The sequence below is a fragment of the Cynocephalus volans genome, chromosome 12, assembly GCF_027409185.1.
Source record: "Cynocephalus volans isolate mCynVol1 chromosome 12, mCynVol1.pri, whole genome shotgun sequence".
Taxonomy (NCBI): Eukaryota; Metazoa; Chordata; class Mammalia; order Dermoptera; family Cynocephalidae; genus Cynocephalus; species Cynocephalus volans.
The window spans coordinates 103286710-103302941 of NC_084471.1; the positions used below are offsets into that span (position 1 = coordinate 103286710).

Consider the following 16232-nt stretch of genomic DNA (forward strand, 5'->3'; position numbering starts at 1 on the left):
ATTCCAAAAATTTGTGTTACTTTATATAGATTAACTAGCCATATATATAAGCTACTGCTGAGGTTAATTTCTTTTCCTTATCTAACTACAGGGTAACCATAAATGTTGCATGATAATATGGATTCTGAATCATGATGGGAATATATATTTTTTTCATCTAAGTGATATCTTGTTCTACAACTAAGGACCTACGTGAGCCTAAATGCATGGCAAGTTGGAATCATACCATAGTAAAGGAATTCTATCTAGTAGGGTTAACTGAAAATCCTAAGTTGAAGACACCACTCTTTTTGCTCTTCACACTTATTTATTTCATCACTCTGGTAGGTAGTTGGGGGATGATTTCCTTGATCTGGTTAAATGCCCAACTTCACACTCCAATGTACTTCTTCCTTAGCAACCTGTCCTTTTGTGATATCTGCTACTCTACTGTCTTTGCTCCTAAGATGCTGATCAATTTCCTATCAAAACATAAGTCCAGTACATTCTCTGGTTGTGTTCTGCAGAGTTTCTTTTTTGCAGTGTATGTAACTACAGAGGGCATCCTCCTGTCTATGATGGCTTATGACTGCTATGTGGCAATAGCTAATCCCTTGTTGTGTACAGTCATTTTGACCCAAAGTGTGTGTATTCTGATGGTGCTTGCATCTTACTCAGGTGGGCTCATTAATTCCCTGACACATACAATAGGTTTACTCAAACTGGACTTCTGTGCTCCTAACATTGTGAATCATTATTTCTGTGACATCCCTCCTCTGCTAAGGCTTTCTTGCTCTGATGCCCACGCCAATGAGATGTTACTTTTGATCTGTTCTGGAGTCATTGCAATGTTCACTTTCATTATCATCATGGTCTCTTATGTCCGCATCATCATTGCCATCCGGAGAATCCGCTCAGTAGAAGGAAGGCACAAAGCCTTCTCCACTTGTGCTTCCCACCTGACTGCTGTGACCTTATTGTATGGGTCTGTGACCTTTAGTTACATCCAGCCAAGCTCTCAGTATTCCCTGGCACAGGAGAAGATCTCTGCTGTGTTTTATACACTGGTGATTCCCGTTGATTTATAGCTTCAGGAATAAGGGTGTGAAAGATGCAGCAAAAAGATCAATTTGGTGCAAGAGAACCCCCACTTGATTCGATCCTGTCAATGGCTTTGCAAACCTGACATTAACTCACAAATGGATAGACTTTCTTTAAAATTGTCAAAAATACCACTGCAAACAAAACTATAATCAAGGTGCTCTAGTACAATTTGGGCCAGGAGTATTGAGTTTGACCTGAAGACTGAAAATCACTCGGGTATTTTGCTGTTCATGGTTTGGGTGGCTTAATAGTTTCATTCTTTCAAAAGTTAATAAATATTTTTTCTGACATATTCTCATGCTAAAATCTGAAGAAGCTCACTGTGGTTTTAAAAGAATCCAACGTGGATTCAAATAAAAGAAGACTCAAACAGTGGGCATTTATCAAATGAACTGGTATCTCAGAGAAAAATCACAGAATGGCAAGAGTAAGAGACAGAAGCTCAACCAGGAGGCTACACAATAATTCAGCTAAGAGTTGACAGCGTGTTGGACAAGAGGTGTCATAGTGAAGCTTGTGAGAAACACAAATACAAGATACATTTTGATGCTAGAACTCTCAGGATGGTGCGGGAAAGAGAAGAGTCAAAAATGACTCCAAGATTTTTTAACAAACAAGCAGAACTGAGATAAGGACGACATCCAAATCCTACAAAATGTGTATTCGTTTCAAACATACCTATTATATTTTACAAAGTAGACCATATGATAAGACCAAATAAATAAATAAATAAATAAATAACTCAATACACTTCAAAAGATGGTATGTACTAGTTCTGTGACTCTGGACAAAACACTTGTTTACAAAACCCAAATTTTCACTTGAAAATAGGAAATAATTATTCACTTTGGAGTTTCATGAATAGATAGAGAGAGACATTAATAGATAAATGATTGATTCAGACATATAGATAAACATTGACGTGATTTCAGTGACTGTAAAGAGATGAAATTCTGCAAGGTAGGAGAGATAAAAAAAGATGCATAATTACATTAAGTTTAAGGAACTCATAACACAAGAATCAAAATTACAAAATACAATTAGATATTATAACACACTGAATAGGGCTTGTAGACTACTTCCAGAAGGCATTACCTAATATTAGATCTCAAACTTTGGGAAAGCATAAACATGCATTGTATATTAGAGAATAATGTTATATAATTATTTTATAAAAATAAATGTATGCATGTATATTTGTGCATGTATATATAGATGTGTATGTTTATATATTAAGATAGAGATTGAGAGAGAAATTGGGAGAGTGAGAAAGCAACTGCAGCTATTGCAATTAGTGTTCATAGGTAAGGGGTACACGAGGGATTGCTTATCCTTCCAAATTTGTTTTATTCTTGAATCTCTTCTGTAGCTTTAAAATGTTTCACAATAAAAAAGTTAGGGAAACATGGGAAAAATATTTATACAAAATGACAGAATCACTTTTACTTCTAAATGGATGGAATCTGTTGTGATTTAAACAGCATTTCTGCAAACACAATAGGAAAAGCAGGATAAGACATAGAAATCATCTCTTGAAAAGGGGTGAATAGCTATTAAGGACAAAAGAATTGGAGTGGCTGAGAAATCAGAGAGGTATAACCTTGGAAACAATGAGATGACTTTTATTGCAGTGATTCAGAGCATACTTAAAAATCCAGTCTTGTCCTGCATGGAGGCTCTGTAGGAGTGCAGAGGTCCCAGCAGAGATTTGGCAGATACTTTGTGGGTTTAAACCCAAACTGTGCAATTTCTTTCAGGATATTAGTCAAATTCTGGGCCTAACAGGCCTGGAGACTAAAGAAATAGAGAGATGGACATATAAACAGGTAAATAATAGATAATAGATAGATGATAGGTAAATAGATAGACGATAGATAATAGATTAGATAGACAGATGCATAGGTAGGTTAGATATATAGTAGATAGACTTAGTGGACAATTTCTGCAAAGCAAAGAGTAGCTTTTGGTTGTATCACAAGCAAAACAAGTAATGAAGATTGTGACCCACCAAAAGAAACAGCTACTGAGTCTGGGCATGTGCCTTCTGACTGATCTGAGGAAAGATAAAACAGTGCAACTTTAAGTGATTAGATGGGCTGGAGTGATGAATTTGATTATATAAGTGTTTAAACATACAGCTGGTCTTCCCAGAAGAATTTGGGGTGGGATGAGTGTGAGAAGCTGGTTCTGGGCCACAAAGGCTGATTATCTTCTGTATGCTTGCTGCACTTAGAAGAAAAAGTACTTCTAGAGGGAAGAGCCAGCAACAAATGTAATGTAGGTGTTCCCTCCAAAGTATTTGCCAGATTTTAATCCTGCTTCAGCCAGGCACGGAAAGTTAAAATTTCTTCCAAAAGCCAAAAGACAAATCTGGAGGCTCAGACTAAGCTGACAGGCAGGATGAAATCTTTCTTAGCGTCTAGGTGCTGGGTTGATAATATCCCACCAAAGGCAGAGGCTTGCATCAAACACAAGCCCAACAGCCCCCTAAAGATATTTGCTGCCTATGGAGATGTAGAGGGAAGAAGTTGAGTTCACACCTCCTAAAAGTTAAAAACTTGATATCCTGCAGTGTTTAAGGGCTGGAGAAAGTGAGGGAAACATAGAGAGAGACAAGCCTCTTAATCAAAACACTGGGAAATCCACACAACAGAAATAAGGAGGAAAAAAAAAAAGATGTGTAACTCCAAACCAGTCCACTGCCAGCTCCAATAGTAATTGAATTAACATAATTAGCACCTCAGCCTTTCTGCCTATAAGAGAAACAAAACCCTCCCCTGTGGAAACTAAATTCATCTTCAGTTTCTATGATACTTTTATTCACAGGCAAAGAGGCAGAAAGTATAATCTAGAGTAAAAACACACAAAATGCAAACAGGCTCACCGAAGATCTGCATGTTAAAGATAGAAAAAGACCTTAAAAAATGTTATGATTGATGTGTTACAGAAAAAATAAAAAGAAAATTAAGATGACTTATTTTAAGAAATATTTAAATGAATAAAAACAAAAGCAAATGGCATTCTACAACTTAAAAAGAAATCCCACAAACTCGGAAAATAAGAACTTATTGGAAGAATTTCAGAGCATATCAGAGAAAACTGACAACAGAACTGATAACACACATGAATATAAATTATCTAAATTGAAGCACAGAGACAGAAAAAAAATTACAAAGATAGATCAGAACACAGGAGACATGAGCAACCCAATCAAAACATGTGAAGTAGATGTAGCTGAAGTCCCAGAAAAAGAGAACAGACAGAAAAATATATGATAAGATAAAGATATTTTAAGGTAAATATTCAAAATAAACTGTTGAAAGACTAACTGTTCTAAAACCGATGACTTTAAACAAACATACTCAAGAAGGTCAGAAGATCCCAAGTCAAAACATACAGAAAAACCTGTGCATAGAAACTCTGTGGTCAAAGAAACAATGGTAAGAATTATGCAAACTATTAACAGAAACTATAAAAAGCAAGGGAAATGAAATGACATATTTAAAGTATGAAAGAGGAAAAAAGTAAATACCTTAAAGTCTCTTCTTACTTAAAAAGAATCTTCAAAAAATATACAGGAGAAATAAAGATATCACTAACAAACCAAAGCTGAGAGAATCTGTTAGACCATAAAACAGGAAATCCTGAAGGAAATTTTAAGTGGAAGGAAAACCCCAAATGGAAACAGAGCATGATGAAGAACACCCTAAAGGGTCGATATATTAGAGAATATTGACTGATTAAAGGAACACCAAAAATGATTTCCTAAGGAGAATGTAACAAGTGGCAAAATAAAATATAAAACAAAACATAAATGCTAGAAAGGAATAAGCAAATTAAACTATTGGAAGTTTCTTCCAGTGTTAAACATGGTAAAATTATTAATTTAAAACAGACTCTACTAAATTAAAGGTGTATGTTACAATACCTACAGCAGCCAATAAAATAATGAATCAAAATGTGTAGATAAAAGCCTAGTAAAAATCATAAAATTTAATAATTAAATATTTATTAATTCAATAGTACACAAACAGAAATTTCAGAAGGGAAAATATAAATCAAATAGTGAGATGGAATATGTACATTAAGCCAATTATTACATACTAAAACAAACTGAAATCAAGGTTTGTCAACCTTAGCATTATTGTAATTTTGGGCTGGGTGATTTATTTTTTTGTTATGGGGGCTGTCCAGTTCATTGTAGATTGCTCAGCACTAAATGCCAGTAGCAACTCACCCTTCACCAGTGATAACAACCAAAAATGTCTTTAGACATTGACAAATGTTGCCTGGAAGCAAAATTGCTCAGATTGAGAATCACTGATGTAGATGAAGAAAGCAAACAAACAAGAACAAAAAGCCAGATCCAATTAAATGCTGTTTATAAGAGATACAGAGACATAGGCAGATTGAAAGTAAAAATATAAAAAAGTAATAAAGAAGTTACACCTTATAAATCCAAACTTAAAGGAAGCTGGTGTCACTATAGTAATATCAAAAAAGATAATCATTAAGGGAAAAGGTGTCATTATTTATAAAAAGGTACATTTATTTTTTGTAAAATAATGACTAAAATAGAAAGGAAGAATAGTCCTAAATTTGTATCTACCTAAAAAAATACCTTCAAAGTACTTATAGGAAAGATGATGGAAAAGAGATAATAAAATTCACAAATATCAATAAAGATTTTAATAAAAAGCTCTCTAAGTAATTGGTAAAACAAGCCAATAAAAATAAAACTGCAGTACAATAAGTTTAATTTACCTAATATAAATGCATAGAACACTATGCCCTAATACAGAATATGCTCTTAAATACTCTTAAATGCACATAAAACATTTAAAAATTCATTCTATGTTGTGTCATAAAACAAATTTTAATAATTGAAAACATTCAGAGTATATTCTCTTTTCCCAGTGGAATTTAACTTTTGAAAAATAATAGAAAGCCAACTAATAAATACCTGAAATTTTGGAAATTGATGAACAAACTCATAAATAAGCTATGCTTAAAAAAATTAAATCAACATCTAAAATATTTTCAAGTTAAACCAAGCTTAAAAAAATAAGTGTAATGAAGTAAATAAAAATAAAACAGAAAAGATATAATATAAATCAGATGAGAAAATCAGCATAGACAATATTTGAGAGTAACAAAAATGCTGAAATTATAGAAAAATTTGATGAGAAAAAATGAGAGAAACATAAATTACTAATACTATGAATGGAAAGAAAATTATCATTAGAGATTCTATAATGTTGTAAAAGAATTGTAAGATAAAACTTTAGATGAAATGAAAAATTCCTTGAAAACATCTTCCTTGAGAAACTAGACTTACTAAAACAGGTGAACAACTAGGCAATGTAGATAATTCTAAGTATGTGAAGGAAGGAATTATAGTATCTGACTTCAAATTATACTACAAAGTTATAGTAAGTAAAACAGCATGGTACTGGCATAAAAACAGACACATGGACCAATGGAACAGAATAGAGAACCCAGAAATCAATCCACATACTTGTAGCCAACTGATATCAGGCTAAGGTACCAAGAACATACATCAAAGAAAGGACAGCCTCTTCAATAAGTGGTGCTATGAAAACTGGACCTCGCATGTAGAAGAATGAAAACAGACTCGTACTTCTCATAATATACCAAAGTCAACTCAAAATGAATTAAAAACTTAAGCCAAAGTCCTGAAACTATAAAAACATAAGGGAAACACTTCAGGATGTGGCACTGGTCAACAACTTTATGAATAAAACTTCAAAAGCACCAAAGCAACAAAAGAAAAATAAACAAATGAGATTATATCAAAGTAAAAATCTTCTGCACAGCTAAGGAAGAAGGCAACAGAGTGAAAAGAACCTACAGAATGGGAGAAAATATTTGCAAACTATGTATGCATCAAGGTATTGATATTCAGAATTTGCAAGGAATTCAAACAGTAGTAAAAAAAAGAAAATAATCCAATTTAAAAATGGTCAAATGAGCTGAACAGACATTTCTCAAAGGAATACACACAAATGGCCAACAGGTCCATGAAAAAAAAGCTCAACATCACTAATCATCAGGGAAATGCAAATCAGAACCACTTTGAGATATCATCTCTGCCCAGTTAGACTGACCAGTATCAAAAAGACAGAGAATGGGCCGGCCCTGTGGCTCACTCAGGAGGGTGCGGTGCTGGGAGTGCCGAGGCCGTGGGTTCGGATTCTATATAGGGATGGCTGGTGCGCTCACTGGCTGAGTGTGGTGCGGGCAACACTGAGCCAAGGGTTGCTATCCCGTTACCAGTCAAAAAAAAAAAAAAAAATACAGAGAATAACAAATGCTGGCGAGGATACAGAGAAAGGGGAACTCATCTACACTGTTGGTGGGACAGTAAATTAGTGCAGCCATTATGGAAAATAGTGTGGAGGTTTCTCAAACAAGTATAGACAGAACTATCATAAGATCTAGCAGTCCCACTACTGGCTGTGTACACAAAGGAATAGATATCATCAAGTCAAAGAGATACCTGCAGTCCCATGTTTACAGTAGGTTTATTAACAGTAACCTAAATATAGAATCAATCTAAATGTCCATTGATGGAATATTGGATAAGGAAAATATGGTATATATACACAATAGAATACTACTCAGACAAAAAAGAATGAAATTTTGCTATTTGCAGGAATACAGTTGAGCTCAGGGAAAATTATGTTAAGTGAAATAATCTAGGCATAGAAAGAGAAATACCACATGTTCTCACTCATAAGAGGGAGCTGAAATGTAAAAGAGAGACAGAAGGAAAGAAAGAATGAAAGAACAATCAATAATGTGTTGAACTTTCAAAAGAAGAGAACACAACTGGTTGCTACAGGTGGGAACAGGGGAGGTGGAGTGGGGTTGTTAGAAATTAGTTGAGGGTCATAAAGAAAGAAAGGTTATGATTTGTAGTGATGAATATATTAATTAACCTGATTTGATCACCACATACTGTACATAGATACTGATATTGAACTCTGCACTCCGCATTTATGTATAATCAATTATGTTTCGGAAAAGAAAAAAGAAAAAATAGAAATTGAATTCATAATGATAAATTATACTCAAAAGAAAATGCCAGGTTGAGATGTTTTTCTGGTGTTGTATCCCAGTTTTTAGGCAATAAGGAATATTATTATAAGATTATTTAAAGAAAAAAGAAAGAAAAAAGGAACAACTAACTTAATAGTTCCAGTAAAACACTGATATAAAAATCTGCCATATACATCACAAGGACATATAATTGCAGCCTAATATATTTTATGCTATGGAAGCCAAAATTCTAGAGAAGATGTCTGTAAACATAGTTAGGACTTGTTTTAGGGAAACAAGGTAGTTTTATATATCTAAAGGCAATTGATCCAACAAAGAAAGAAAAAAAACTTTCAATTATGAGATGCTTAAAATATGTATAAATTTTAATATCCATTCATGATTAAAAACTTATCAAAATATGGGTAGAAATTAAATTCCTTAACCTTATAAGAAAGTGTATGTGTAATTGTGCATGTATCTGTGCATATATAGCTAGAGCTAACATCATGGCTAATGATAAAGATGGTGTATCCAACATTATATTACTCATAGTTTTGAGAGCAAGACAAGGATATTCATAATAAATACTTCTATTAAAATTACGCAGAAAAACAGAGCTAACACATTAAGTCTAGAAAATAAAAAAATATAATTTTTTTAATAAATTACTAAAGTTCTCTTTTTTCTTGGATGATATAATTTTGTATATGAAAACTCCAAAAGAATGAGAAGTAATACCTCGATTTAGCAGTTTATTAGATTTAAGATCAATTAAAAATATTAGATATATTTGTGTAGAATAGTCAAAAGAAATTGGACAATAAAAGTGAAAAATGCATATAATAGTATCAAAGCAGATGGAAAACTAACAAACCTATTTAAAAGCATATAAAAACTTTATGTTGAAAATACAACATATTTCTAGTATAAATTACAGAAGGCCTGGGTAAATAAGAAGATGTATTATATGCATGTGTTAGTAGATTTAATATTCTTAAATGTTAATTTTACACAAATTCATCTGTAAATTCAATGACACTCCAGTAAAGTTCCCTCCAGTTCAGTGTCTGTATGTCGTGTGTGTGTGTGTGTGTGTGTGTGTGTGTGTGTGTGTGTGTTAGAGAGAGAGAGAGAGAGAGAGAGAGACAGAGACAGAGACAGAGAGACAGAGATGACAGGTGATTGTTTATTTTGTTTGTATGGTCACTGACCTAAAAGAATCACGACACTTTCAAAAACAGGAACAAAGTTTGATGACCGTCATTATTAAATTTCATGAAAAAATAAAGCTACAGCAATTAAGACAATGTGATATTAGCTCCAGGATAGACATATCAACAAATGCAAAGCAAGAACTGTAGCAGGAGAACAACACATATAAAATAACTTTTTGTTGTTGTTGTTTACAACAGAGTCATTGATATGCAGAAGAGAACTTTTTTTTTTTTTTTGCAATAACTGCTGCTAGAGAAATTGAATGTATGTATGGAGAGAAAAAAAAACCCTTAACATGTCACTCACTCACACCATCATTGAAGACTGATTTGATAGGTCATATACCTAAATGTGTGAAAGAAAAAAGAATACAATCTCTAAAAGTGAATGTAATTCTTTATCTTCATAACACTGAAATGGGAAAGTTTTCTTAATGAGGATAAATAAATGCTAAAAATAAAATGACTAAAAGAAAAACTGGCCTTTGTTTCAACTGAGCACTATGCTCCGTGAAAATACAACATTAAGAGGCTAAAAGAGAAAGCCACGGAACATGGAAAGGTACTTATAGCTTCTGTATCTGATAAAGAACCCATATCCATAATATTTTAAGAGATGCTACAAATTGATGGCAAAAAAATGAATAAGAAAACTAAAAATATTAAAAAAAATAGAAAAGGGGCTTTGCAATGAAATAAATTCAAAATAGCTAATAAGAATACAAAAAATGTTCAGTGTCATTAATCACACATTTCTATTAGGTTTGTAAAAATGGAAAAAACACTCTGAAGAATTGTTTGACAGTAAGTTGGACATATGCTAACTTATGTCCTATGACTTTCACTTAGATATAAGTATGTCTTATATCTATGTCTTATATCCATCAAAATACACGAACAAAAATTCTCTTACCAGTTTTATGAGTAATATTTATAAACTAGAAACAAAAAAGTTCATTGTTAACAAAATTAATATTTTAATTAAAAAATTAATACATTTTTATATTTAAAAATGAAAGGTGTACAGCATTTTAAAAAAATTCTGCTATATACAATAAACCTCCTTAATGTAATGCTCAGTAATAGAAAGCAGACATAAAAAGTTCATAAGCAAGAGTTCATGTTTATAACTTTTAAATTAAATTATGGTATTATGACCAGGAAAAAGCATTTCTGAGTGCTGGAAATGTCTGTATCATTATTTGGATGGAGGTTATACTGATACATATAAACATAACATCTAAAAAAGCTGTACACTTAAAATTAGGGTACATTTCAAAGTATGTGTGTGTGTGTGCATATGTGTATATGTATTTCTTAAACATAGTACACAGTGGAAAAGATAAAATCATGTAATTTCAATCAAGAAATGACAGAAAGCAAAGGGAAAGGTGCATATGAAAGTTTGAATAGTAATACATGGTGATTAAATTTTTACTGTACAAAAAAATTTATTGAGACATTTTTAATAAATAGAATATGAGCATCTGTCAATAATAATGCAAAATACAAATTGAATCAATGGAGTTCAATCTTCTAAGCCTCTAGTTCTTTTAGGAAAGTGCAAAAAGAAACAAAGTCCATTTTACTTAATATTTCAAAATACATAACTTAAATTGTAAGCAGAAAATAATAAATTGAACTTTATTAATATTTAAAATTTTATTTATATAGTGAAAAGGCAAGCCACAGAGTCAGTGAAAATATTTTTTCTAAATATATATGAAATCATATCCACACCAAACTAGATAAATAAAGCCAAGACAGTCAAGCCAGTAGAAAAATGGATAAAACATTTGAACAGCCATATAACCCAACAGCTTTCAAAATGTCTTCCACAAAAAATAAAAATAAAAAGTTGCCTGGCTTCATTAGATTTGTGGGAAAAAGTTAAAACCACAAGAAATGTTATACTCTCACCATAAAGGATGCAATAAAAAGGTAAACCATAGCAAGTGTCGGTGAATGTGTGGAGCAACTAGAAATTGCATAAAGCAGTGCTGAAAATGTTACTTGGAACAGCAGCTTCATAAAAATGACTGACAGTGTCCAACATAGCTGAGCACACAGAATGCAGAGTGTCTATCATATATTTTATATAAGGCATAGTTTTCAACAAAAGCTTACAAGACCTGCAAAGAAACAGGAAAATGTGATCATTACATAGGGGGAAAAAAATAAGTCAGTTAGGAACCATCTCTGAATGACCCAGATGTTGGACTGAGCAAAATAAGGCTTCAAAGTTGCTATTATAAATAATATGTTCAGATAACTAAAGGAAATAAATATAAAGAATTCAGGGCCAGCCCTGTGGCTCACAGAGGAGAGTGCAGTGCTGGTAGCACCGAGGCCATGGGTTCGGATCCTATATAGGGATGGCCTATATAGGCCATGAGTTCACAGGCTGAGCATGGTGCAGACAACACCGGGCCGAGGGTTGTGATCCCCTTACCAGTCCAAAAAAAAAAAAAAGGCTCTTGGATTGGAAGAATCAACATAGTGAAGATGTCCATACTACCCAAAGTGATATACAAATTCAATGCAATCCCCATCAAAATTCCAATGACATTTTACTTAGAAATGGAAAGAACTATCCAGACATTTATATGGAATAACAAAAGACCATGCATAGCCAAAGCACCGCTGAGCAAAAAAATAAAGCTAGAGGCATAACACTACCTGACTTTAAACTATACTACAAAGCTATAATAACCAAAACAGTATGGTACTGGCATAAAAACAGACACTGATCAATGCAATAGAATAGAGAATCCAGAAATCAACCCACACACCTACAGCCAACTGATCTTTGACAAAGGCACCAAGCCTATACACTGGGGAAGAGACTGCCTCTTTAGCAAATGGTGCTGGGAGAACTGGATATCAATATGCAGGAGTATGATACTAGACCCATACCTTTCACCATACACTAAACTCAACTCAAAATGGATTAAAGAATTAAATATACACCATGAAACAATGAAACTTCTTAAAGAAAACATAGGAGAAACACTTCAGGAAATAGGACTGGACACAGACTTCATGAATACGACCCCAAAAACATGAGCAACCAAAGGAAAAATAAACAAATGGGATTATATCAAACTAAAGAGCTTCTGCACAGCAAAAGAAACAATTAACAGAGTTAAAAGACAACCAACAGACTGGAAGAAAATATTTGCAAAATATACATCTGACAAAGGATTAATATCCAGAATATATAAGGAACTCAAACAACTTTACAAGAAAAAAACAAGCAACCCAATTAGAAAATGGGCAAAAGAGCTAAGTAGGCATTTTTCTAAGGAATATATACAAATGGCCAACAGACATATGAAAAAATGCTCAACATCACTCAGCATCCGGGAAATGCAAATCAAAACCACACTGAGATACCATCTAACCCCAGTTAGGATGGCTAAAATCCAAAAGACTCTGAATGATAAGTGCTGGCGAGGTTGCAGAGAAGAAGGAACTCTCATACATTGTTGGTGGGACTACAAAATGGTGCAGCCTCTATGGAAAATGGTATGGAGGTTCCTCAAACAATTGCAGATAGATCTACCATATGACCCAGCTATCCCACTGCTGGGAATATACCCAGAGGAATGGAAATCATCAAGTTGAAGGTATACCTGTTCCCCAATATTCATCGCAGCACTCTTTAAAATAGCCACGAGTTGGAGCAAGCCCAAATGTCCATCATTAGATGAGTGGATATGGAAAATGTGGTACATCTACACAATGGAATACTACTCAGCTATAAAAACAAATGAAATACTGCCATTTGCAACAACATGGATGGACCTTGAGAGAATTATATTAAGTGAAACAAGTCAGGCACAGGAAGAGAAATACCACATGTTCTCCCTTATTGATGGGAGCTAAAAATAAATAAATAATTCACACACACAAGAAAAAAAAACGGGGAGAGGGGAAGAAGACACAACAACTAGAGTTCTTTGAAGTTGATATGACAAGCAAACAGAAAGGACATTCTTGGTTGGGAGAGAGGAGAGGGAGGAGGGAAGGAGGTTTCGGTAATGGGCCACAATAATCACCCACATTGTATATCGACAAAATAAAATTTAAAAAAAATAAAAACAATAAATAAAATAAAATAAAATAAAATTTGGCCTTAAAATAAATAAATAAATAAATAAAAGAATTAAAAGAAAGCATGCCAACAATTATTCGTAAAGTAGAAAAATGTCAATAAATAGGATAAATACAAGTATCAAATAAAAATTCTGTAGTTTAAAAGTATGAGAAATAAAATGAAAAATACTCTAGGGAAATCCAAACACAACCAAGAGATGATAGAAAAAAAAAGTTTGTAAATTTGAAGGTAGGTCAGTGGAAGTCCCATTTGAAGAACAAAAATGTAAAGAATGAAGACAAATGAGCAATGCCTCAGAGACAGGTAGGACACCATAAAATATATCAAAACATGCTGGAGAGAGAGGAGAGAAGAAAACAGTAAAAAACAAAACAAAGCAAAAAAACCCAGTCTGAAATAGTAATGGATGAAACTTCCCGAATTTGGTGGAACAATTCTCTTCAAAATTTTCCTGGAGATTCCTATTACATAGCATGCAATACACAAAAATAAATTTCATGTATAGGTAGGCTTAAATGTGAAAAGAGAGTAATAAAAAAATGAAGCAAGAATTAAGCAATGAATGAATGAATAAAAAATAAAAGAAACTAAAGGCATCAAAATAGGAAAGGAAGAAGTATACTCATTCTTGGGGTCCATTTTTCTTTATGTAGAAAACCTAAGCAATTCTTACAGAATGAATTTAGAAAAATCAACTGTGTGTCTGTATGTTAATAGCAAGCAAACCAAAAATGAAATCAGAAAAATATCCACTAACATTAGTAGAAAAATGCATAAAATATTTAGAAATAAATTTAACAAAATAAGACTTGACTGTAAGAAATTAAAGCTATCAATTATTGCAGTGAGAAATTAGAGAGGATCTATACAAATGAATAGGTGTACCCGGTTAATGGATTGGAAATTACACTACTAGGAATTTTATGTTGATATGAAATTTTACTCTAATGTTTACAGTAGATTTCTTCATAGCAGTCGAAAATCACAAACCACCAAAATGACTTGCAACAGGAGATTGGATAAATAAAGTGTACAAAGTTCATACAATGGAATATTACTCAGCAATAAAAAAAAGAACAAACTAATAATTCATGCAGCAATGTGAATGATTCTCAAAACATTATTCTGATTGGAAAAATCCACACAAAAAGAACATATGGTACATTATTTCAATTTTATGAAATTCTATAAAGCAAATCTCATACATAGGGATTTAAAGCTGATTAGCAGTTTCTTGAAGTTGCACATCAAAGGGAAGGACTTCTTGAATAGAAAACAAGAAATTTCGAGGGTTATAGAAATATTCTATATTTTGATTGAGATAGTAATTGCCCTGGAATATGAACTCATTAAATTATACATTTAAATTATTAGAGTTTATTGTATTCTATTTGATCCACAATAACCTATATTTGAAAAGAGAATTATTTTCTAAAATATAACACTTTAATATATTGAGCACTAATGTATTAATTAATATAACTTCTGAATAACATTCTTCACGAAAAGACTTTCAGGACCAAAAAACTAACATTAACTACTGTAGGCTACGTGAGTTTTAAAGATTTCTACTAAATTTTTCTATATGGCAAATTTAACTGCAATACTATAAATATTCCCAATATCAATAATATTAAATTTAATATCAGTTTTTACTGCTCATAGGAACTATTAGGCCTTACTTTGGAGACCTATCTAATAAATGATATAGGGCCAGTATCCAGAAATATGTGCTTTTAAACATAGTATTATATAGAATTCAAGGGGTTAATAGACCTACAAAAGATAGAGGACCTCATTTGGACTTTATGTAATTATTTGCTTTTGATGTTTGTTTTGTTTTGTCTTGTTTTAGTTCTTATTGACAGAATGCCTTCAAATACAGACTTTTATAAAGTCTTTTCAGATACTTTTTTTTTCTTAATCTACAATTTCCTAAGAGAAAAGAGAATATGGCCTAAGAAACTCAATCTATTTATTTCTTCTTTATATACTGACTGGGAATAAATTATATTTTTAAAAAACCAACCACAGCATAGAATATATCAGGTACTTAGAATGGTCTAGGCCTTCTAAGATAATGGATCTTCTGTACTAATTCAATCTTAGAATATCACCCAGTCTCCAACACTACCACCTGCCCCATTAACTCTTAATTTAGTACATTAAGAAATTAGCATATAAGAAGAAAAAAATAATTGTTTTTAGTATAAAGAATGAAGTTCAATTTTTATTTAGATACCTATATATGTATGAGAACAGTATGTGACATTGCTACCAAAATCCATCATTATACAGTTTAAGCTGAAGCCAAAAGTCACAAAATTGTCCATCAACAGACACATGTTAGCCTAGAGGAATAAACATTCAGGAGACGAGTAATCGGGTTATTTCAAGGAATCCTTTTAAGAAGTGCAGTAGTGGTACCTTATCCACAAAGGATACGTCCCCAACTCCCAATGGATGCCCGAATCCCCTGATAGTACTTAACCCTTCATATGCTGTGTTTGTTCCTATATACGCATCCATACGATGACGTGTAATTTATAAATTAGGCACAGTGAAAGATTAACCACAGTAACTAATAACAAAATTAAGTAATCATAACCATGTATTGCTATAAAAGTCACGTGAATGCGGTCTCTCTCTCACAATATCTTATGTCACTGTACTTATGCTTCACGTGATGCTGTGAGATGATACAACGTCTAGGCAAGGAGACCAAGTGACAAGTGGGAAAGTGTGAGATT

The 16232-nt window shown here is 32.8% G+C and overlaps 1 protein-coding gene across 1 annotated transcript; it reads left to right on the top strand.

Moving 5' to 3' along the window:
- Positions 1–206: 206 nt before the first annotated feature.
- Positions 207–1067, top strand: LOC134361188 (olfactory receptor 5J3-like). Its single transcript, XM_063076167.1, has one exon. It carries the CDS (start codon positions 207–209, stop codon positions 1065–1067), a length of 861 nt encoding a protein of 286 aa, XP_062932237.1.
- The last annotated feature ends 15165 nt before the right edge of the window (positions 1068–16232 follow it).

What these genes read in the sequence shown, in the direction of transcription:
- LOC134361188 (XM_063076167.1), top strand. Translation starts at nt 207, where the DNA reads ATGGCAAGTTGGAATCATACCATAGTAAAGGAATTCTATCTAGTAGGG.